Source organism: Canis lupus, chromosome 9 (assembly GCF_011100685.1).
Source record: "Canis lupus familiaris isolate Mischka breed German Shepherd chromosome 9, alternate assembly UU_Cfam_GSD_1.0, whole genome shotgun sequence".
NCBI lineage: Eukaryota > Metazoa > Chordata > Mammalia > Carnivora > Canidae > Canis > Canis lupus.
Window position 1 is genome coordinate 58,047,449 of NC_049230.1, and position 25,770 is coordinate 58,073,218.

The window sequence follows — 25,770 nt, forward strand, 5'->3', positions numbered from 1 at the left end:
TTATTCAGAAATCAAATGTGACCAGGGGCAGGGCTCTTTAAATTGGAGACATTTCAGAATGGAGTGACTCATGGGAGAGAAAATGGGGAATATCTGTGTGCTGAACAGTGGACCTACAACCTCTCACCTCATCTCCCAAATAAGCTATGACTCTTGATTAACTTGCCACCAGACTTTGGTGGCTAATTCAGGAAATTGAAGGGATATTTTTTAGATAAACTGAAGAAGATTCAAAGAAAATACTTTCTCATACTGACATTTAAGGGTCTCTAATGAAAAAGCTATTTCCTATAGGGAAGTTCCCTGATTGAAAACCCTGTCCATGCACCAGGGCTGCCAATCCCATCTTTCAGGGCCTTATTCTTAAATAGAAACAGGCAATTACTAAGGATCATGAGACATCAGAAAAAGCCTTCAACATGAACAGCAGAGACCAAAATGAAAACATAGCATAAAGGAAAAAAAAAAAAAAACACTGCATAAAGGAATCTGGTGGATATAGAGGTAGGTCAGGACTCTGAGTAAAAATGTAAAATGAAAAAAAAATGGAGGTGTCTAGGTGGTGCAGTCAGTTAAGTATCCAGCTCTTAGTTTAGGCTCTGGTTGTGGTCTTGGGGTCGTGGGGTCGATCCTGTGTCAGGCACCATGCTTGGGGAGGAGTCTGCTTAATATTCTCCACCCCTCACTCACATTTGCTCCCTCTGTCTCTCAAATAAACAAAAACAAAAACAAAAAACAAACCCACCAAACCAAACAAAAACTTCTCTAACTAACTAATAATATCATAGAAATATGGATTTATAGGGCAGCCTGGGTGGCTCAGCGGTTTAGCACCACCTTTGGTCCAGGGCCTGATCCTGGAGACCAGGGATCGAGTCCCACGTCGGGCTCCCTGCATGGAGCCTGCTTCTCCCTCTGCCTGTGTCTCTGCCTCTCTCTCTCTCTCTCTCTGTGTCTCTCATAAATAAATAAATAAAAATCTTTAAAAAAAAGAAATATGGATTTATAAAATGAGAATTGGATTCTTTGAAGAAAGAATAATTCAGTAATAAAAAAGAACTTCTGGATTTGTATAACTATGGCAGCTCAAATGAAAAAACAAAACTTTTTTTTTTGGTATATTGGAGTTCAATTTGCCAACATATAGCATAATACCGAGTGCTCATTCTGTCAAGTGCCCCCCTCAGTGCTCATCACCCAGTCACCCCAACCCCCTGCCCACCTCCCTTTCCACCACCCCTTGTTTGTTTCCCAGAGTTAGGTGTGTCTCATGTTCTGTCTCCCTCACTGATATTTCCCACTCATTTTCTCTCCTTTCCCCTTTATTCCCTTTCACTATTTTTTATATTCCCCAAATGAATGAGACAAACTATATAATGTTTGTCCTTCTCCGATTGACTTACTTCACTCAGCATAATACCCTCCAGTTCCATCCACGTCGAAGTAAATGGTGGGTATTTGTCATTTCTAATGGCTGAGGAATATTCCATTGTATAAATAGACCACATCTTCTTTATCCATTCATCTTTCGATGGACACCGAGGCTCCTTCCACAATTTAGCTATTGTGGACGTTGCTGCTATAAACATTGGGGTGCAGGTGTCCTGGCGTTTCACTGCATCTGTATCTTTGAGGTAAATCCCCAGCAGTGCAACTGCTGGGCTGTAGGGCAGTTCTATTTTTAACTCTTTGAGGAACTTCACACAGTTTTCCAGAGTGGCTGCACCAGTTCACATTCACACCAACAGTGCAAGAGGGTTCCCCTTTCTCCACATCCTCTCCAACATTTGTTGTTTCCTGTCTTGTTAATTTTCACCATTCATACTGTGTGAGGTGGTATCTCATTGTGGTTTTGATATGTATTTCCCTGATGGCAAGTGATGCGGAGCATTTTCTCATGTGCTTGTTGGCCATGTCTGTGTCTTTGTGAGATTTCTGCTCATGTCTTTTGCCCATTTCAGGATTGGATTGTTTGTTTCTTGGGTGTTGAGTGTAATAAGTTCTTTATAGATCTTGGAAACTAGCCCTTTATCTGATAGGTCATTTGCAAATAAATATCTTCTCCCATTCTGTAGGTTGTCTTTTAGTTTTGTTGACTGTTTCTTTTGCTGTACAGAAGCTTTTTATCTTGATTAAGTCCCAATACTTCATTTTTGCTTTTGTTTCCCTTGCCTTCATAGATGTATCTTGCAAGAAGTTGCTGTGGCCAAGTTCTAAAAGGGTATTGCCTGTGTTGTCCTCTAGGATTTTGATGGATTCTTGTCTCACATTTAGATCTTTCATCCATTTTGAGTTTATCTTTGTGTATGCTCTCAGAGAATGGTCTAGTTTCATTCTTCTGCATGTGGCTGTCCAATTTTCCCAGCACCATTTATTGAAGAGACTGTCCTTTTTCCAGTGGTCTTTCCTGCTTTGTCGAATAGTAGTTGACCATAGAGTTGAGGGCCCATTTCTGGGCCACTGATCTACGTGTCTGTTTTTGTGCCAGTACCACACTGTCTTGATGATCACAGCTTTGTAGTACAACCTGAAATCTGGCATTGTGATGCCCCTGGCTCTGGTTTTCTTTTTTAATATTCCCCTGGCTATTCAGGGTCTTTTCTGATTCCACATAAACTTAAGATTATTTTTTCCAACTCTCTGAAGAAAGTCCATGGTATTTTGATAGGGATTGCATTAAATGTGTAAGTTGCCTTGGGTAGCATGACATTTTCACAATATTAATTCTGCCAATCCATGAGCATGGAATATTTTTCATACATCTCTTTGTGTCTTCCTCAATTTCTTTCAGAAGTGTTCTGTAGTGTAGGGTATAGATCCTTTAGATCCTTTACCTCTTTGGTTAGGTTTATTCCTAGGTCTCTTATGCTTTTGGGTGCAATTGTAAATGGGATTGACTCCTTAATTTCTCTTTCTTCAGTCTCAGTGTATAGAAATGCCACTGATTTCTGGGCATTGGTTTTGTATCCTGCCACACTGCCGAATTGCTGTATGAGTTCTAGCAATCTTGGGGTGGAGTCTTTTGGGTTTTCTATGTAGAGTATCATGTCATCTGCAAAGAGGGAGAGTTTGACTTCTTCTTGCCAATTTAAATGCCTTTTATTTCTTTTTGTTGCCTGATTGCTGAGGCTAGGACTTCTAGTACTGTGTTGAAGAGCAGTGGTGAGAGTAGACATCCCTGTCTTGTTCCTGATCTTAGGGGAAAGGCTCCCAGTGCTGCCCCATTGAGAATGATATTTGCTGTGGGCTTTTCGTAGATGGCTTTTAAGATGTTGAGGAATGTTCCCTCTATCCCTACACTCTGAAGAGTTTTGATCAGGAATGGGTGCTCTATTTTGTCAAATGCTTTCTCTGCATCTAATGAGAGGATCCTATGGTTCTTGGTTTTTCTCTTGCTGATATGATGAATCACATTGATTGTTTTACGAGTGTTGAACCAGCCTGTGTCCCGGGGGTAAATCCTACTTGGTCATGGTGAATAATTTTCTTAATGTACTGTTGGATCCTATTGGCTAGTATCTTGTTGAGAATTTTTGCATCTGTGTTCATCAGGGATATTGGTCTATACTTCTCCTTTTTGGTGGGGTCTTGTCTGGTTTTGGAATTAAGGTGATGCTGGCCCCATAGAACAAGTTTGGAAGTATTCCATCCCTTTCTATCTTTCGGAACAGTTTTAGTAGAATAGGTATTGTTTCTTCATTAAACGTTTGATAGAATTCCCCTGGGAAGCCATCTGGCCCTGGACTTTGTGTCTTGGGAGGTTTTTGATGACTGCTTCAATTTCCTCCCTGGTTATTGCCCTGTTCGGGTTTTCTATTTCTTCCTGTTCCAGTTTTGGTAGTTTGTGGTTTTCCAGAAATGCGTCCATTTCTTCCAGATTGCCTAATTCATTGGCGTATAGCTGCTCATAATATGTTTTTAAAATCGTTTGTATTACCTTGTGATCTCTCCTTTTTACTTTGTGATTTTATTAATTAGAGTCTTTTCTCTTTTGTTTTTAATAAGGCTGGCTAATGGTTTATCTATCTTATTAATTCTTTCAAAGAACCAACTCCTGGTTTTGTTGATCTGTTCTACAGTTCTTCTGGTCTTACTTCATTGAGTTCTGCTCGGATCTTTATTAACTCTCTTCTTCTGCTGGGTGTAGATTTATTTTCTGTTCTTTCTCCAGTTCCTTTAGGTGCAGGGTTAACTTGTGTATTTGAGTTTTTTCCAATTTTTTGAGGGATGCTTGTATTGCAATGTATTTCTTTCTCAGGACTGCTTTTGCTGTATCCCAAAGATTTTGAATGGTTGTATCTTCATTCTCATTAGTTTCCATGAATCTTTTTAATTCTTCTCTAATTTCGTGGTTGACCCTTTCATCTTTTAGCAGGATGGTCTTTAACCTCCACGAAAACATTTTTTTTAAGTGGTTGAAACCAAGTGAAATTGAAGAAATCTCCCAGAAACTAAAAGAAGAACACAATGATAGAAAGTAAGAGAAAAAGATATTCTTTGAGGAAGACACAGTTGCAGCTATAGTAGAGCTTCATTGGCCTGCTTCTGCTTCCAACTCACTGCTATTCACTTTCCTCAAGGAACAAGTTGGTCAGGAAGCCATGCTGTGGCCATGGATTTTATTTAATTAATTAATTTATTTTAAAAAGATTTATTTATTTATTTATTTATTTATTTATTTATTTATTTATTTATTTATTATTTTAAAAATTTATTTATTTATTCATGAGAGACACACAGAGAGAGAGAGAGAGAGGCAGAGACACAGGCAGAGGGAGAAGCAGGCCCCATGCAGGGAGCCCAACGTGGGACCCGATCCCGGGTCTCCAGGATCATGCCCTGGCGTGAAGGCAGCGTTAAACCGCTGAGCCACCCAGGCTGCCCCTATTTATTTATTTTAGAGAGAAAGTGTGTGAACAGGAGGAGGGGCAGAGGGAGAGGGAGAGAGAATCCCAAGTAGACTCCCTGCTGAGCATGGAACCTGACATGGGGCTCAACCCCACAACCTCAAGATCATGACCCCAGCCAAAATTGAGAGTTGGACACCCAACTGACTGAGCCACCCAGGTGCTCCATGGCCATGGCTTTTAAAAGCACCTGAAAGACCCCTGTGGAACCACAGGTGGTAATTAACTGAATTAGAATGACTAACCAGCCACAGTGTAAAACCTCTGAGGAAGGTATAGGCTGACTTGATCGGCGGTGCAAAAGAAAATAATCTTAAATTGAAAGGACCAGTTCAGATGCCTACCATGACTCTGAAAATCACTACAAGAAAAACTCTTTATGGTGAATATTCTAAGACTTGGGATTGTTTTCAGTTGAGGATCCAGAAGCGAGACACTGATTGGCTCCATCCTTCTGAAATTGTTAAACAGATTACTTCCATCAGTATTGAGCCAGGAGTTGAAGTTGAAGTCACCATTGCACATGCTTAAATCAACCTTTTTAGTAAATTGATTATCAATTGTTAAGAAAAAAAAAGAGAGCAAAGATGAGAGGCTTACAAAATTAATTGAGGAGGTTCAAGGACAGACTAATAGAAGCTGCATAAGGAAAGAAGAGAGAAAAATAATACAAAACAAAAAGAAAATAAGAAAATTGTCCAGAACTGATGTTTCAGAGTGAAAAACCTCTGATTGGGTAGCACAGTGAATGAAAAAAGAACCATAGTAAGGCCCAGCATGTTGAAATTGCAGAAAATCCTTTACAAAAGATAAAATAAAGGTCTTGAAAGCTTGCAGATGGACAGACAGGCACACACAAACACCCTTTACATCACTTTTATGGAATAGAGAATAAGAATAAGTCAGACTTCACAATTGCAACTCTAAGAGGCTAAAAGACAATGGAGTAGTGCTTGAAAAATTCTGATAAAAAATTACTTTCAACCTGAATTTGATACCTGGCCATATTACCAATTGTTAGTGGCATAATACAATACCGTGTTTTGATCAACAGAGATTTGGAAATTTTATCTTTCATGTGCCCTTTCTTAAGACTACTTGAAGGTGGACCACCTGGATGGCTCTGTCAGTTAAGCATCTGACTTTAGCTCAGGTCCTGATCTCAGGGACTTGGGATAGAGACCCGCACTCAGCAAAGAGTTTGCTTGTCCCTCTCCCTCTGCCCCTACCCCTGCTCATGCTCTCTCTGTCTCCCTCCCAGATAAATAAATAAAAATCTTAAAAAAAAAACAAAAAAACATGACTACATGAAGGGTGCTCTGTGGCAAAGTAAGGAATTATTCCATGAAAGATGATGATAACAGACTTCAAGAAGTGGTAACTCCAACCACTTTTATTGTAGGAGAACAATAAAAGTGAAGTTTCAAGATGACAGTATATAACAGATCTGAGAACAATCAGTCCACTGTGTTGAGAAATGGAGTGCTATGGCAAAGAAGTGCTCAGGGGAAAATAACAGACTTTACTTGGGGACAAATAGTAGATTATTTTATATGATAGAACATTAAGAATAATATTGATACACCTATGATGGAATATTTTGGAAAACTTAAAGTTAGATATAAGAATCTGAGGCATGTGTAAATACCAGGAGGAGGAGGGCTCTAGGTTTTTGACCAGTTGACTGGAGTATGAAGTTTTAGAATGACAATCCTTTATTTTTAAAGATTTTATTTATTTATTTATTGAGAGAGGGAGAAAGAACATGAGTTGGGGGCAGGCAGAGGGAGAGGAAGAGGGAGAGAATCTCAAACAGACTCCCCTCTGAGCACAGGGCTCTCTGTCTTATCACCCTGAGATCATGACCTGAGCCAAAATCAAGAGTTGGATGCTTAACCAAGAGAGCCACCCTGGTGCCCCTGGAATGATAATCTTTTAAATGATGGAGTCTTCCTGTAATTGGAGTTTCTAAATCTAAAAATATTCTTGACTTACTCTTTAAAAATCTAAATGTTCATGTCTTATTACAAAGCTACAGTAATTGAGGCAGTGTGGTCCTGACATAATGATAGACCTTTAGATCAATGGAATTGAATTGAAAGTCCAGAAATAAAATCCATACATCGTGGTAATTAATTTTCAATAGGGGTACTGAGAGAATCAGTGGTGAAATGATAGTCTTTTCTATAAATGGTGCTGGGATAATAGGATATCCACATGCGAAAGAATGAAGTTGGACCCCTAGCCTCACATTATATATGAAAATTAACTAAAGTGGGTCACAGACCTAAATGTAAGAGCTAAAACTAAAACTCCTAGAAGAAAACAGAAGTAAATCTTTGTGACCTTGGATTAGACAATGATTTCTTAGATATGACACCGAAAATAAGTGACAAAAGAAAAAATAGATAAATTGGATTATATCAAAAATGAAAAACTTTTTGTTTCAAACACCTTCAAGAAACTGAAAAGACAACCCACAGAATGGGAAAATTGATTTGCAAATCATATATCTCATAAGGGACTTCAACTCAGAATGTAAAAAAAAAAAAAAAAAAAAGCTCTTTCAAGTATAAAAAAGCAAAATATATATGTCCAGAGGATTTGGAAAAGCAATATATAACCAGAGGCTTTGAATAGACATTTGTCTAAGGAAGATACATAAACAGCCAATAAGCTTATGAAAAGATGCTCAACATCATTAGTTACTAAGGAAATGCGGATCAAAACAATGAGATACTGAATCATACGCACTAGCATGGCTATAATAAAAGAGAAAGACAGAAGTGTTGATGAGGATGTGAAGAAATTGGAACCCTCATTACATTGCAGGTGGGACTGTAAAATGATGCAGTCTCTTTGGCAAGCAGTTTGGCGATCCTGTAAAAAGTTAAGAGCAAGGAGTTACCACATGGCCCAGTAATTCCACGTCTAGATATACACTCAAAAAAGTGAAAACATATATTCATGCAAAAACTTGTACACAGATTTTCAAGGCAGTATTATTCATAATAGCCCAAAAGTGGAAACAACTCAATTGTTCATCCACTGATGCTTGGGCAAATATGATGTGGTATATCCATAAAATGAACTATTAAGTAGTCATAAAAAAAATTTGAAGTACATCATTGGTGAATCTTTAAAACATGATGTTAAGTGAAGGAAGCCAGTCACAAAAGTCCACATATTGTCTGATCCCATTTATATGAAATACCCTGTAGGCAAATTCATGGAGACAAAACAGATTAATGGTTGCCAGAGTAGGGGAAAATGGGGAGTGACTACTGATGGATATTAGATTTCTTTTAGGGTGATGAAAATGTTCTGGATAGTGGTGATTGATGTAGAATTTTGTGAATATGCTAAAAATCCCTGAGTTACACAATTTTTTAAAAATATTTCATTTATTTCAGACAGAGAGAAAGAGCATGTGTACACACAAGTGGGTGGGGGGCAGAGGTAGAAGCAGAATTCCTGCTGAACAGGGATCCCAATGTGAGGCTGGATCCCAGGATCTCAGGATGACTTGAGCTGAATGCAGATGGTTAACCCAGGTGCCCCACGCTTTTTTTTTTCTTGTAAAGATTTTTAAATTTATTTACTGGAGAGAGAGCAAGTAAGAGACAGAACATGAGCTGGTAGGGGGAGTGGCCTGAGGGTGAAGGAGAAGCAGGCTACCCACCGAGCAGGGAGCCCAGTGCAGGGCTCAATCCCAATCCCGGGACTCCGGGATCATGACCTGAGCTGAAGGCAGACCCTTAACTGACTGAGCCACCCAGACGCCTCTGAGTTTACACACTTTAAAGAGATTGTAGGGCAGCCCCCGTGGCTTAGCAATTTGGTGCCGCCTTCAGCCCAGGGCGAGATCCTGGAGACCCGGGATCGAGTCCACGTCGGGCTCCCCGCACGAAGCCTCCTTCTCCCTCTGCCTGTGTCTCTGGCGCCCCCCCTCCCCCCGCCGTGTGTCTCAAATAAATAAATAAATAAATAAATAAATAAATAAAGTCTTTAAAAATAAAGAGATTGTACACCTTAAGGCATGTATCTCAATTAAGCTGTTATTAAAAAAAACAATGTGTTATGAATGGTTTACTCTAATGACTAATAAGAGATTGTTTTGTGATAAAATATTAATTGGAATCATAAAGCAATTAACCACCTCCAGATTGAGTGATGACTGAGAAGCGGTTAGAAAAAATTGCATGAGGGATCCCTGGGTGGCGCAGCGGTTTGGCGCCTGCCTTTGGCCCAGGGCGTGATCCTGGAGACCTGGGATCGAATCCCACGTCAGGCTCCCGGTGCATGGAGCCTGCTTCTCCCTCTGCCTATGTCTCTGCCTCTCTCTCTCTCTCTCTGTGACTATCATAAATAAATAAAAATTTAAAAAAAAATTTAAAAAAAAAAAAAAAAGAAAAAATTGCATGAGCCTGCCGCAGACAACAAATAAAACTTGGCATTTCTACAGTAGCTGCTGTATAGCCAAACATAAGGTAACATTTTTGTTGTTTAGGCTAGATTTGGGAAGATAAGACATTTTGATATAAATTTGAAGTTGATTCTTAGCTTGAAATGTGTTCTTGTAACAGGTTTATACTTAGGTGGGATAAAACCATGATTGTAAAACTAGAATGTGACAAAATAAAAATTGTGCCTTTAATTCCAGTTCATTGTCAAATCATTCACCAAACAGATAGAAGAAAGAACTATTTTGGCCATAAATATCTTCCATCATTGCTTAGATAGAAGTGAATGCTCTCTTTTGAAAAACAACCTGAATTACTTTCAAAAAGGTATTTTTTGGTAGTTTTGCCTGATTGGTTTAGGTCAGTATTTTCATCTTATACTTATTACTTGCCATTTTTGATGAATATTTGTTTTAAAAAATAATTGAATCATGACCTGGGTTTTTGGAAGTGTACCAACACTACTATGGTAATTTTATACGAAAATTTTCCCTAGCTTTATCAAACTTTCATTTATTGCTAGTCTGTTCTGGATTTTAATGTGATATTAGAGGTCACAAGTTATACTCATATGATTATCCACTCTGCAATTTCCTTTAATCATCATAAAAAAGATGTAATTTTTACAGCATGATTTGACCCAGGAGGTTATATTATTTAAAGTAATGCTAAAGAACTTTGTGAAGATGCATGCTCCACTGGTTCATTTGGGAAAGTATTTGACTGAGGGCCAATTAAACATTTGTGTCAGCTCTAGTCGGTAGCTTCTTCGAGATAATTATCTTAAAGCAATTTTAGCTTTGTGTTGTAGCAAATAGTGTAAAGAATTTCTGTAAAATATACTGCTAGAAACTTCATTTTGCAGCATTTGTGATTTTTTTGTTTGTTTTTCGTTTAATGTGTTGAGAGCTGGCAAAAATGATCTGACAGGCGGAATTAAACAGAAATCTTTTGGGGATGGTAGTGACTGATGTGTTTGGATTCTAAAGCCTAGAGCCTAAAGGAAGTGATGGCAAGAGTAGAACTGTAAACCTCAAAATGCCAGCAACTTCGGATGCGTTCAAGACTTTTTTCCATTAAGATTTGGAGTTAATTTTTTGAAAGTAGTTACAGCCGTGTGATATATGTACCTCATACTAGAAACTCCTTTATCTTTTTTCCAGTTACTTCTGCCAGGTGGATTTTAATATGCTAGGAAGAAGATGATGTCAGCTCTTTTGTACTTTAGACTAGAATGAAGATCCTCTTGTCTACTTGAAGAGTCTATTTGAATCCCTCTTGAGTGACTGGCTTTATTTTTTTATTGTATTTTCTAACTGTCCATTTCTACTTGCGGTAATAATCCTGGTAGGATGCATATTACCAGTTGTATGTGAAGGTGTAGCTATATGGAGCATAAAATTAGATACGCTTCCTGCCTTTGGCTCAGAATCTAAATTTAGTAGACGAGAATCTCCTTTCCTAGATGTCATTAAAAATAGAAGATACCCATCTGTCTAGAATGGTTTAGATACAATTCTGCCTACAGGCTTGGAGGTGAACTATATAATGTTGACTCTCTTTTAGCTCTAGAATTCTTGGGAAAATATCTTCTTTAATTTAGAGGCCAAGACTGTTGATAGCTTACAGTGTTGACCTTAAATGATCCTCTAAGTTTGTGAAAATCAGGAAGATCTAAGAGAACTGAATTTTGAGGAGAAATGTAAAAGGTAATATTACTTGGTTAAGAAAATTGACTTTGAAATAAAAGCACTAGTGTTCCAATCTAATACTTAAAATTTACTAGGTATATAAGAGAATTACTGAACTCCATAGAGATTGTAACCTCATTTATAATGTTGGAATAGTAAGTCCTACTTCATAGAGTTGTTGAGGAGTAAGTTAAATTAACTAATGTTTGTAATGTGCTTTCTTCAGTGCCTAGCATGTAGAAGGCATTTATTGGTGGTAGTTATTATTGTTTCTTGTAATAAACAGAAATTCTGGTTCTGTTTTTTTTTTCCCCTTCAGATTCTGCCATCTTACTATTAACAGATCTGACTTGAGAGACCAGGATAGAATGGGGTCAGAGATAAACAGAATTCCTAGAGGTATTTGGAGTGATGGAAATCATTTAGAAGAGTACTGAAAGTGACCCCCAAAGGACTGCCTACATTTTGGGGTGACAGAAGACACAGGGAAATACAGAACACTATCAATGAGATGAGAAGACAGCTAGGAGAGTGATGTCACGGAATTCAAGACTTAGGCTGTTCCTCAGGTCACATATTTTCTTCAGAAGTTTATTTAAAAAAAGTTTATTCAAGATATTTTCACCACGAGGTGATGTTAGGTAATGGCAAGACCCTGAGGAAACCATTGAACTGGGCAATTAGGAGGTCTTGATCTTTGAGAGAATAGAGAAATGACTGTAGACCCAGATTTTATTGGGCAGAGAAGTAAAAGTGAGGTGAGGAGAAGTGGAGGTCATAATTAAGAAAATTTAGTTGTATGGGGGAGAGAGAAAAACTTAAGGGGGTGGAGAAGGGGTTTGTTTGGGTTTGTTTGTTTTGTTTAGGAAAGAAAAAACATGAGCATGTTTGGAGCCTGAGGGAGAAATTAAATGTGCTAAGCAGCAGATAATTGATGGACAGGTTATGGTATGGGGTGAATGGGAATGGAATCCAGTGTGCCGGAAGAGGCTGAGAGGAGCAGCTATTGTTATGTAGAAGAGGAGGAGGAAAGGAGGAAGACAAGTTTGAGGTGGGGGTGGGGAACAACAAGGAAATCTATATTTAATGGCTCCTATTTAAGTGGGGAAGTGGATAGTGAGCTTAGTGAGATAGTAACAGACCAGTAGTCCTCAGCTGAGGATGATTTTTGCCTCCCAGGATACCTTTGGCAATTTCTGGGGACATTTTTGATTGTCATTAAGTGCTACCAGCATCTAGTGTGTAGAGGATACTACTGAGATGCTGCTGAGCGAGCGATCTATGATACACTGAGCAGCTTCCCCACTACTGGTCCCAGATGCCAGTAGTGCTGCAGTTGAGAACCCTGTCCTAGATCAGAACATTCCTGCAACATGGTCTTCAACAAAAGCCAAGCAATTTGAATAATGGGTTCATATATCCCCTCTTAGAAAGTCACAGTGCGTATTTTTGAAGTCTGAAAAAATCCTCACGAGAAAATCTAAATTGTTTAACCAACTGATTTGTTTCTCTCTCTTTCATAACAACTGTTAACACTCAAAAATACATGTAGGGAAATATTGTATTTCTGATTTCTTGGCTGGCTGGTATTGTATTTTCATCTTTATATGTAAAACTTAGCTCAAAATCTGGCATTTAGTAAACCACCAATAAATGATAGCTGCTATTAATAAAGTTTTCTCCCAGCTGTGAAATCCTGGGACACTTCTGACATGTGTTACAAGTTGCAATTTTAAGATTCATGTAATCAGTGTGCACCATCAATATAAGAGATAAGAGATCCCTCTCATAGATCTGTAGAATACCACTTATCTTTGTGCTTTAAAATCTTACATTAGAGTATGGTGAGTTTCCAAAGACTTAAAAATGACTGTGTAATCCAACAGACAATTCTACTGCTGGGTATATACCCAAAGGCATTGAGAGCAGAGACTTGAGCACATATGCATAGGTACACTAGTGTTCAGAGCAGCATTACTTACAGTAGCCAAAAATGGAAACAATCCAAATGTCCATCCATGGATGAATGGATAAACTATGTATATATTACATAATATTATTCAGTCATAAAAGAAATGAAATTCTGGTGCATGCTACAGGATGAACTTTGAAGACATTATGCTAAGTGAAATAAGCCAGACGTAAAAGGACACATATGTATGCTTCCACTTATATGAGGTACCTAAAGTAGCCAAATTCACAGAGACAGCAAGTAGAATTTCCAGGGTCTCAAGGAGGGGGAATAGAGAGTTGTTCAATTCCCCCTCTCAAGGAGGGGGAATAGAGGGTACAGAGAGTTACAGTTTGGAAAGATGAAAAATCCTGGACAACGGGTGGTGGTGATGATTGTACAACAGTGTGAATGTACTTAATGCCACTGAACTGTATACTTAAAAATGGTTAGGTTACGAATATTTTAACCCTCCTCCCCCAACATATCTCACATTAGAATACTTAGCAATCAGGACAAAGCAGTCAGGATGCCCCCTGGTGATCTAGTGGTTAGGATTTAGCCTTTCACAAAGCAGTCAAGAGCTTTACTGATGGTTTTAATAGAGCTTCACAACGGTTAGCAGAGACCAGTTTTAAATCATCGATACTGTTCTTTTCTTTTCTTTCTTTCTTTCTTTTTTTTTTTTTTTTTTTGAGATTTTATTCATGAGAAACACGGCGGGGGGGCGGGGGGGGGGGGTAGACCTGGGCAGAGAGAAGGGAAAAAGCAGGCTCTCTGGGAGGAGCCAGATGTGGGATTTGATCCCTGGACACCAAGATCACACCTTGAGCCAAAGGCAGACACTCAACTGCTGAGCCACCCAGGCGTCTCCATTGATACTGTTCCATGAGACAGAACAGACATAAACAGGAAATACATTCATTATATAAGATATTAATACAAATATATAAATATAAAGTTAACAACCCTACTGACATGCATAATTTTCTTATGTGCATTACTACTCCAAAACTTTTGAATGTTCAGGTCCAGGTAACAGTGATAATTCTTACGTTTTATTCAAATAAAAGATGTGTATTTGTTCAGAGAAAAAAAGTGGTTCTTTTTATAATGCGGTGGGAATTACATCATGGTTAGCTTAATTTGGGGAGTATCTACATATATATTTTTCCCACATTTATATATATATCTGTATATTCTTAAAGGATGTTAAAAATGTAGCTAGCAGTATCAGAAAGAACCTTTATGGAACTGCAGTCACTTCTCTACATCTCAAGAAAATCCCCTACAAGTAAATCTGTTTCCAAAAATTGTCTAAAAATGATTGTATCAAAGGTAACATGGGGCACACTTTCCTACAGTGATTTTTTTTTTTTAATCTGTGATTTTGCCAGTCGAGTAGAAATGAAAAAAGGAGTGAGAGTTTTGATACTGTGGATGTACTTGCTGATTAAGGGATAAGAGCACATACACACAAACCCAGGAATTATCTTACTTCTCCTAAAACAACAACAAAACACTCAGATCTCCAGTGCTAGCCTGTGTAATTGCTTTCGGCATAATAGCTATTACCTCTGACAGACTGAAAGTTTAATAACTAGATTGGAGATTTCCCTTTGCAGTGCACAAATAGGAAAAACACCACCATGGAAGTTCTCTCTCACATCTGACCCTCCTCTGTTTCTTAATTTATCAGCAGTGCTACTGCTTCTCTCTGCCATGCCTCATTTTAACATCCTTAAATTACAGTGTTACAGATTATTGGCCCAACAAAGTTTTGGTATGTTAACACTGAACAGTTGCAAATGAGTAAAAAACAAATCGTGTCATTCATAAGAGTTGTCTTTTAAAGGCTTATGTTTGATTTTATGCACCAGTATAGTCATTTTGTGGAAAATAAATGTTACAATGCTTTATTAAATCCCTTTTATACTTGTAATCCAGATTCAGTATCCAATAGGATCATTTTTACTGTTATATTTTCTTTTTTTAAAGATTTATTTATTTATTTTAGAGACAGTACATGCATGTAAGGGAAGGCAGAGGGAGAGGATCTCAAGCAGAATGTGTGCTGAGTTCAGAACCCCATGCAGGCTTGGTCCCACACCCTGAGATCATGATCTGAGCTGAAACTAAGAGTCAGAGGCTTAACTGACTGAGCTACCCAGACACCCCTGTTATATTTTCAGTTATGTTCTATTTTTTTTTAAGATTTATTCATTTATTTATTCATGATAGACATAGAGAGAAAGGCAGAGACACGGGCAGAGGGAGAAGCAGGCTCCATGCCGGGAGCCCAACATGGGACTCGATTCCGGGACCCCAGGATCGCGCCCCGGGCCAAAGGCAGGCGCCAAACCGCTGAGCCACCCCAGGAATCCCGTCAGTTATGTTCTAAATATGTTATAATCTTAAATAATGTTGGGGGATCCTGGGGTGGCTCAGCGGTTTGGCACCTGCCTTTGGCCCAGGGCGTAATCCTGGGGACCCAAGATCGAGTCCCATGTCAGGCTCCTAACATGGAACCTGCTTCTCCCTCTGCCTGTCCCTCTACCTGCCTCTCTCTCTCTCTTTCTCTCTCTGTGTCTTTCATGAATGAATAAATAAATAAAATTTAAAAAAATCTTAATGTTGTTATTGAAATTTTCTGTTGTTGACTGTTATTTTAATTCTTGGAGGTTCATGAAACATCTGTAAACTCTTCTTCCTTAAAATGTAGGTGTAATTTAGGCAACATATGCCTTTGAAATAGCCAGAATATATTTTGCCAATAACAAAAGAATATTCCTTGGAAACACCAAACTTCAAATAGTGTTAGACTAACAGTACACCAAATGCATCATATGATTCTTTATCCTCTGCCTGCTTCCTTAAATGACCAGATTCTAAAGAACATCATCCCGACTTTTTTTAAAGAGTTTATTTATTTATTCATGATAGACATAGAGAGAGAGAGAGAGAGAGAGGCAGAGACACAGAGGGAGAAGCAGGCTCCATGCTGGGAGCCCAATGTGGGACTCGATCCTGGGACTCCAGGATTACACCCTGGGTCAAAGGCAAGCGCCAAACCGCTGAGCCACCCAGGGTCCCCTCATCCTGATTTTTTACATGAATTTTATGTATATCTTAAAATATATTTATAGTTTTATGTTTTAGAGTTAATGTATTGATGGTTATATGTACATATAAAATATATTAATCTTTTTCAGTCCTTTAGCCTCTTTCAGGAATTTCAGGATATAAGATATAGAAGATAAAATTTATCCATTTTTTTAAGCCTTTTTTTTTTTAAAGATTTTATTTACTTATTCATGAGCGACACACAGAGAGAGGCAGAGATAGGCAGAGGGAGAAGTAGGCTCCCCGCAAGGAGCCTGATGTGGTACTCCATCCTGGATCCTGGGTCACGTCCTAAGCCGAAGGCAGACACTCAATCACTGAGCCACGCCAGCATCCCAAAATTTGTCCATTTAAAAAAAGTGTTTATTTATTTGAGAGAGAGAATGAGCATGAGTAGGAGGAGGCTGCAGAGGGAGAGGGAAAGAAACCCCAAGCAGACTCCACTGAGCACAGAGTCTGACTGAGGGCTCAATCTCACAACCCAAGCCAAAACCAAGAGTCAGATGCTCAACTAACTGAGCCACCCAGGCACCCCTAATTTATCTCTTTTTAGTAAATTCTACCTTGCTTCTTTTTGGTGTTCCTAGAAGTCAGTGTATATGTAATCTTTTTTTTCTCATTAATGAGCAGAACTACAGGTATGAACCAAAGAAGTTTCTCCTCTTTCTAAATTCCTTCTCCACTTCCTTCCTCCAAAAAAAATTTTTTAGGTTTATTTTTCTATGTATTTATTTAATCTCTACACCCGAAATGGGGCTCAAACTCAGTGACCCCAAGATCAAGAGTCATATGCTCCTCTAACTGAGCCAGCCAAGTACACCAAAACATTTTTGATTTTTATTTAGACTTTAAATTATAGGCAGCTATATATCCTGAAAAATAATGAAGTGTATATTCTACAGTCATGGAATATGGTCCATGAATCATTTTATTATTTATTTTTATTTAAAATCAATTAACACACAGTGTATTATTAATTTCAGAGGTAGAATTCAGTGATTCACCAGTGCTCATTACCTCACATGCCCTCCTTAATGCCCATCATCCAGTTACCCCATCTCCACCCCCCCCGCAACCCGTTTGTTTCTTTTCATTTTTTTAAAAAAGATTTTATTTATTCATGAGAGAGAGAGAGAGACAGACACAGGCAGAGGGAGAAGCAGGCTCCACGCAGGGAGCCTGACGTGGGACTTGATCTCGGGTCTCCAGGACCAGGCCCTGGGTTGAAGGTGGCATTAAACCGCTGAGCCACCCGGGCTGCCCTCAGTTTGTTTCCCATAGGTAAGAGTCTCTTATGGTTTGTCTCCCTCTTTGATTTCATCTTATTTTCTTTTTCTTGCCCTTCTGCTATGTTCATCTTCCTTAAATTCCACAGGTCCTTGCACCATTTTAAGTGAAAAAGGTGAGGTGCATGGTTTAAATTATAATTCCATTTTTATTTAAAAGAGTCACCATATATTTGATTTTGCAGGGGAAAAGGTTTGTCAAGGTGTGCAAGTATTAACTGTGATGAACTCTGGAGAATAGGATGATATTCAAATGAATACTGTCTCAGGTTTGGATCCCCGGAAACAGAACGTGGGATGAGATTTCATGGGAAAGTGACTTACTAGGAAGAGTTTCAGGGAGACTTGGTAGGGAGTGAGGAAGGGAGACTGCAAAGAGAGAAGGGGACTAGAGGCCAAGCGAGGATGGAGCAAGGATCAAGCAAAGCCTCAGGGAGGACACCTGTGCCTCAGTCCTGAAGCGTTCTGGAGCTTATTCCTAACAGGTGTCCTAATCAAGAACAAAATACAAAGGTAGAGCCTTTCTATCCCATTCCCATCAGTCATTGCTTAAGGACTGCCCCTCATGAGGAGGGGTGCATAAATGACCAGAAATGCTGGCAGCCAGGGGGTAGCCTTCCTACAAAGATCTGTGGGTGCTGACCATGGCAAGTGAGAACATGGGGCTGGGGAAAGCTGCAGACATAGCACAGACAACAATGGTAGCTGTCACCCAGGTTAGAGAGGTTTAACAAGATATAGCTTTCTTTCTCATGTAATAATATAGTTTGAGCGGCCCAGGCTGCTATGGTGGCTCCACAGGGTTCCAGGCTCCTTTTATGTGGTTGCTCTGTCATTACTAGGTTATTGTCCACATCTGCATGATATGAGATACCCAATATTATGACCATATTCCCTTTCAAAGAAAGGGGAAAGGGTCAGAGGGGAAGAGGGTACCTCAGTTCCTCTAAGGACAAGTTCTGGAAGTTATACACATCATCACTTCAGCTTGTAACTTAGCTACATGGCCACACCTGGATGCACCAAAGAATAGTTTTTCCTGGTTAGCCTTATGCCTAGATAAAATAGGGGACTCTTTTATTATATGACCATTTCTGTAGAAGGAGAGAATGCATATTATAGGACTATTATAGGGATGTTAGTATTCTACTTTATAGGGATGAAGTTTGTTGGTTTGGTTTTTAGTTTTTTAAAAGATTTTATTTATTTATTTATTTATTTATTTATTTATTTATTTATTTATTTATTTATTTGAAAGAAAGAGAGCACAAGCTCTCTTGTGGAGGGGGAGAGGGAGTGGGAGAAGCAGACTCCCCACAGAGCAGAGAGCCCGAATCAGGGCTTGATCCCAGGACCCTGAGATCATCACCTGGGCTGAAGGCAGCCGCTTAACCAACTAAGCCACCCAGGTGCCCCTGTTTTTTAGTTTTAACAACAAGCATGCCACAGGTTGGGGTCTTCTAGAAGCAGAATTTGAGATAGAGTTTAATGTACAAGATGTTAAAGAAGTGCCCTTATGTTCAATACCTGTGGGAGGGATGGGAAAGAGGCAGGATTTGGCAGGAGGAGAAGCTGAGCTATGATGCTGTCCTAAACAATGGTCTTACCTAAATCTATAGAAATCCTAGAGCTAAAGTGGTGTTTTAGAATTGTCCTGCCCTGGACTGAAATGGCTGCACATTTATACCTTTCTCTCCATCAGTCACTGGATATGGGCTGCCTTGGGAGGAACATGACCTTGGACAAGGCAGCCCTTCAGAGATGATCCCTGAAGGAGTGACAGCACTCCTAGCAAATGGGACAAGTCCTTCCTTGCAGGGAGATCTAGGAGGCACATATCTATATCTATCACAACTTGTGTGTTTGAAAATAATTAATACATGTTAATATATCCATTTATTTTTTAAAGATTTTATTTATATTTTGAGAGAGAGAGAGTGTGCATGCTCAGGTGGGGAGAGGGGCAGAGGGAGAGAGAGAGAGAAACTTAAGCAGACTCCATGCTGAGTACTGAGCATTGAGCCCACCTTGGAACTTGATCTCACAACCCATGGATCATGACCTCTGACAAAACCCAGAGTTGGACACTTAACTGAGCTATTCAGGCATCCTAATAACTATCTATTTTTTATTTTTTAAGTTTTTGTCATTGAAGTATAGTTGACATGCAATGTTTTCTTCGTTTCAAGTGTACAACATGGTGATTAGACAGTTCTGTACATTGCTTGGTGCTTACCACAAAAAGTGTAGTTTTGAAAATAAATTTTTATAATGAAAAAAGCTAGGGTTGCCTGGATGTCACAATTGGCTAAGTGTATGACTCTTGGTTTCAGCTCAGTTTGTAATCTCAGAGTTGCGAGATGGAACTTCACATCTGGCTCTGTGTTCAGTATAGAATCGGCTTGAGATTGTCTCTCCCTCTCCCTCTGCCCCTTCCGCTCATGTTCTCTCTCTCTCTCTTTCTCTAAAATATATGAGTAAGTCTTAAAAAAAAAAAACATCTAAAATGTACTTAATAATTTCTTTCACAAAAGTTTGCCTGAGCAGCTACTATGTGCTAGGCTCTGTCGCAAGCACCAGAGATAGGGAAATGATAAAACAGAGTCCCTCCCCTTGTGGAGTTTATATTGTATCTGAAGATAGACAATAAATAAGTAAATTTATGATATATCAGATGGTGATAATTTTGAAGAAAAATTATGTAACATAAGGAAGGGTCTTTCTGTTTTATACAGAGTGGTCTGGGAAGGTTTCTCTGATAAGGTGATTTGACCAGAGACAAGGATATGGTGGTAGAACTAGCTATCCCAGTATTTTGGGGATGAGCATTACAAGCTGAGATGATAGCACATGCCAAGACAACCCTGTGCAGGAGTGTGTAGTGTGTTAGCATGTTTGGAAATGTAAATGGTATTTAGAATTTTTGCTTTTTAATATCCATTTTTGGAAGGCAAACCTCAGTGAGTGACAGATCATTAAAAGAGGATGGGGCGGGGTGGCACAGCATTGTTCCAGGGAAGGTTCTTGGTTGAGAATTACAGGCCCTAATTCCAGCCAAGTTAAGCAGAAAAGGAATTTATTGGAAGGTTTTCAAGTACCTCACAGCACTGATGGAAAGTCTGGTTTAATGGTTTAGAAAGCAGGCAGGGACCAAGGGAATCAAAAGATCTAGATTTTTTAAAGATTTTATTTGACACAGAGACCACAAGCAGGGAGAGGGGCAGAGGGAGAGGAAAGTACGCTCCCTGATGAGCAGGAAGCCCTGCTGTGGGGCTCTATCCCAGGATCTTGGGATCATGACCTGAGCCAAAGGAAGACACAAATGACTGAGCCACCCCCTCCACCCCCTGCCCTGCCAGCGTCCCTCAAGAGATCTAGGATTACTGCTAAAGTCATACTACTGGAAGACCTTGGTTAAGGATGTCTGGTTAAGGTTGCTGCTGTAGTCTGAATGTTTGTATTTCCCCCAAATTCATATGTTGAAACCCTAACTTCCAAAGGTCTTAGTAGATGGGGCCTTTGATGTGTGTTTAAGTCATGAGGGTGGAACCTATTGGGATTAATGTCTTATAAAAGAAGCTCCAGACAGACCCTTTAAACCTTGTCCACTGTGTGAGGATACAAATGTGTGACCCAGAAGAGAGTACTTGCCTGAACATGCTGACACTCTGATCTCAGACTTCCAGCCCCCAGAATGGTGAGAAATAAATGTCTGTTTATAAGCCAGCCAGTCTGTGGCATTTTGTTAAAGCAACCCAAACAGACTAAGATGCTGTTGCTTCTGTTTTGGAATCCTGGTGTTGCATCTAATGGAGGACTCACTTCTGAACTTATCATTTCTTATTTGAGTCACTGACTGTATCTCAAAAATTACTCTGGCTGCTATGTTAAGACTGAAGTGAGGGGTTCAGGAGTAGAAGTAGGGAGAACCAGTCATGAGGCTCCAATGTAAATGTTGTTGACTTAGGGAGATGATATTAACAGGGAGTCAAAAAGAATGGATGGATTCATGAAATAGCCTATTAGGTTGCTATTAAAATTCTTAGAAAAATTCTTCCTTTTCTTCTTCCTCCTCCTCTTCTTTCTCTTCCTCTCCCTCCTCTTCTCCCATTTCTTTCCTCATTTTTTAATCTTTCTCGAAATCCAAACCTTTCTAGAGGCCTTGATGCAGTCCTGTCTTGCACAGGGCAGTGTAACTTATCTGGCTTATATTTCATAAAATCTTGCAGTGTTCATCATTTGTCCAATGAAAAAATATTTCTAAACTCCTACTGTTTACACTATGGTGCTGAAGGAGGTCACAAGTTGTGGTCATTGTAAATTGAATTCAAGTTTAGGGGATGCCTGGGTGGCTCAGTGGTTGTGCGTCTGCTTTTGGCTCAAGTAGTGATCCTGGGGTCCTGGGATTGAGTCCCACATCAGGCTCCCCACCAGGAGCCTGCTTCTCCCTTTGCCTGTGTCTCTGCCTCTCTCTCTCTCTGTCTCTCATGAATAAATAAATAAATTCTTTAAAAAAAAAAAAAAGAATTCAAGTTTAGACTCTGAGAAATGGTTCCTTTCTTCAGGGCACTTTGTGATTGCTGACTAGGACCACCCTTTTATAGGTGTGGATAACTTGAAACCATGTGATGTCCCTTTACCTAAAGTTATTTCCCCACGACTGATTAGTCTATTATTTTAGTCTTTTACATATCAGTTATTTGAAATAATCCAAACGCATGTCCATTAGTTTAAAAAGTAATGAGAAAGAAAATGGCATCTTTTACGACATTTTCAAATAGAACCAATCATCAGAAATGGCTAAAATAGTTTTAATAAAAGAGAATAATCCCAGCCCTCTTGAATCATATCTAGATGTAGATCTCAGAAATCTTTATTTTAAAAATGAACATTGCAGGATAATCAACCAGGCTTGGGAACTATAGCTTTATGCTCTTGAGACTAGCTTTGCTCTTTACCAGGAGAATTTATTAGATTCTTTTTACTTAATGGGAGGATCCATTATAAATAACTGTTTGGTTTTCTCAGCTTGATTTTAAAATAATTCATTTTGTCTCATCTTTGAGATTGGTTTCCTAAGATTATAGATTGTTTTCTTGGGCAGTGGTAGAGGTGGATTCCATTAATATTTTTTTACCCTTTGGCTGTTTTGTAACTGTGCATTATTTATTTCATCTTCAAATATATAAGAAACTTTGTCTCTCTATTACAAGAATATAGCCCACTAAACTTCAGCTTCAAACCAGTTGTATAAAAAACACTAGATCACTGCTTCTTAAGCTTATTGTACATACAAATCACCTGGAGAGCTTGTTAAAATGCAGATTCTGATTTAGTAGGTCTGGGCTGGTGCCTCAGATTCTGCATTTCTAATAAACTGGGGTAATGCTCATCCTGCAGATATCATTTTGAGTAGTAAGAGGCTGGATGACAATTGTATTATCCTTTGAGCTTTCATTTTTGTATGGGTTACTCTGCTTTGGGGCATGCTTTGGGACTGTTCAGTTTGACCAAAGGTTGAGTAGTATATTTTAAGAAGATTGGATTATATAACCTTTATTGCTTTTTCCCATAATCTTGAAGGTTATAGCACTATATATAGCCTAAGATTTCAGTTTCAGGCTTTGGAACTGAATAAAGGAAGTGTCAGAAGCAGTATATTTTTTATTGAATGATTAAATCTGTAGCAGCAAAATTGGTTTATATACCTGAGATAGTCTGAACTACAAGTTGAGTATTATTAACTGAATTAGGAATAAGAAAGGAAATGATAAAATGTTGAAAGTCGGGGCACTTGGCTGGCTTAGTTAAGTGCCTTCAGCTTAGGTCATGATCCCAGAGTCCTGGATTCGAGTTTGACTCCCTGCTCGGCAGGGAGTCTGATTCTCCGTCTTCCTCTGCTCCTTTCCCCTGCTCATGCATTCTCTCTCAAATAAATAAATAAAATATTTTTTTAAAAGTTGAAAATAATTAGTAGATATGAAGAATATACCTAAGGACTTGGGAATTTGTGTTTTGCAGAATTGGGACTTCTTTGGATAAGATCTTTGTTAGGGCACTGGGTTCGTAGCTGGCGGGGAGGGGTGAATTTTTACCTCCCTGGGACACATTTGATAATATCTGGAGACATTTTTAGTTGTCATGATAGTAGGATGGTGGTATTCCTATTGGTATCAGTAGGTAGAGGCCAGGGATGCTTGCTAAATACTCAGTAGTACACAGGACAGCCACCTCACAGGAAACTACTTGGCCTAAAATGTCAATAGTTCCAAGCTTGAGAAACCTTATGTTAGAAAATTTTCACAAGTACTTTATTAATTTTTTAATTAAAAATTATACAGAAAAGAATCATTTGTATTCCCACCAAATTCAACTGTTGCTAACATTTTGTCATATTTGATTTGAGCCTTTTTGTTTAAGAACTATCACTCTAGGGACGCCTAGGTGGCTCAGCGGTTTGGCACCTGCCTTCGGCCCAGGGCGTGATCCTGGAGACTGGGGATCGAGTCCCAGGTTGGGCTCTCTGCATGGAGCCTGCTTCTCTCTCTCTGCCTGTGTCTCTGCCTCTCTCTGTGTGTCTCTCATGAATAAATAAATAAAATCTTAAAAAAAAAAAAAGAAATATCATTCTAGGAGCGCCTAAGTGGCACATTCGTTAAGCGTCTGGCTCTTGGTTTCAGCTCAGGTCATGATATTGAGCCCCATGTCAGGCTCTGTACTCAGTGCAGAATCTACTTAAGATTCTCTCTCCCTCTGCCCCTCCCGCTTGTGCTCTCTCTCTCTCTAAAATAAATAAATAAATCTTTAAAAAAATATACCACTTCACTATGTTTTTGGAAAATAACATGATTATTATTTTGAATTCAAGTAATGTAGGGATCCCTGGGTGGTGCAGCGGTTTAGCGCCTGCCTTTGGCCCAGGGCGCGATCCTGGAGACCTGGGATCGAATCCCACGTCGGGCTCCCGGTGCATGGAGCCTGCTTCTCTCTCTGCCTGTGTCTCTGCCTCTCTCTCTCTCTCTCTCTGTGACTATCATAAATAAATAAAAATTTTAAAAAAATCTATTCAAGTAATGTAGAAAGTTCAAAGATGAAAGTAATGAAGCTGGGGTGCCTGGGTGGCTCAGTTGGTGAAGCATCTGCCTTTGGCTCAGGTCATGATCCCAGAGTCCTGGCATTGAGCCTTGCATCAGGCTTCCTGCTCAGCAGGCAGTCTACTTCTCCCTCTGCTCCTCACCTTGCTTGTGCTCTTACTCATTCTCTCTTCAGTAAATAAATAAAATCTTAAAAAGGAAAAAAAAGAAGTAATGAAGCTATCCCAAATCTCACCACCCAGATGTAAGCATCATAAACAATTAGCTGAACATTATCTCAGATATCTTTCCATGCATTTGTATAGATAGAAGAGTAGAGAGAAGTGCTTTCATAAAATTGGGACCATACTGTAGATGAACCAAAAATAACCTTTTTCTTATGAAAAGTTTCAAACCCAAAGAAAATTAATTTTTAACTCCTATCTACTCATCACTGAAGTTCAGCAATCATGAATACAGAGCCAGTCTAATTTCATCTATATCCATACCTATTCTCCTGACACTGAGTATTTTGAAGCAAATCTCAGACATCACATCACTTCATCTGTAAGCATTTCAGTGCCTATCTGTAAAGCTTGAGTTTCTTTCTTTGCGCTATCAATCACATGTACAATTAACAGTTTCTCTGATTGATTCATTCTCTCCCTCCTTCTCCTCTCTTTTTCGCCCTTAATTTTTTTTCCAAATGGAGGTTTTTTTCTCTACTGAGATTATATAAAATGCAAAGGCAAGAGCAGTAATTGCACAAAGCAAGGGAAATGGGTACTGCAGAGCAAACAAAAGCTGTCTGCCACAAATACTTCCTGCAAATTTCATGTTTTCTTTTAAAAATGTCTTAATCTATTTAGCAGTGCCATGTAAAATAGTGTATTTCTCTTCTTTATTATGTTCATTTTTCAAGCTGCCCATCTTATCTTTTCCAGTATTTCTTTGAGATATCTTCCTGCTTTGGTGTTTTGCTTATAGACGTGGCCTCTGGCAATATTAACAGAAAAGTACCTGCAGGAATCATTTAACTGGTGGTTAGTTTCTTGAGGGTAGGGAGCGAGTCTTACCATCTTTCTACCTGATATGATAGCATTACTATGTCCTCAGTATTTATTGAATGGTTGTTTTTAATCTTGAGAGAATTGTGCCAATATTGACTGGTATATTAATTAAAACTATTTATTTACAACAATAACATAGTCTAATATAGGTGCATACAGGAGAATATAATTCAGATGCTAATATTTGGTACCTGTATCTATAGGTA

General features: G+C 39.0%; 1 protein-coding gene and 1 pseudogene across 3 annotated transcripts in view; both read left to right on the forward strand.

Moving 5' to 3' along the window:
* The window catches only part of SCAI (suppressor of cancer cell invasion), a 165,346-nt gene that overhangs the window by 35,982 nt on the left and 103,594 nt on the right, over positions 1–25,770 (forward strand). For 2 of the 3 annotated variants that reach the window (XM_038549375.1, XM_038549374.1), the window contains exon 3: positions 11,381–11,630. The exons of the other annotated variant lie outside the window; for it this stretch is intronic. In XM_038549375.1, the coding sequence (XP_038405303.1) occupies positions 11,596–11,630 (35 nt within the window). In that variant the 5' untranslated portion in view covers positions 11,381–11,595. The remainder of the gene's footprint in view (positions 1–11,380; positions 11,631–25,770) is intronic. 3 annotated transcript variants of the gene reach the window in all.
* LOC106559337 lies at positions 5,081–5,645 on the forward strand (annotated as a pseudogene).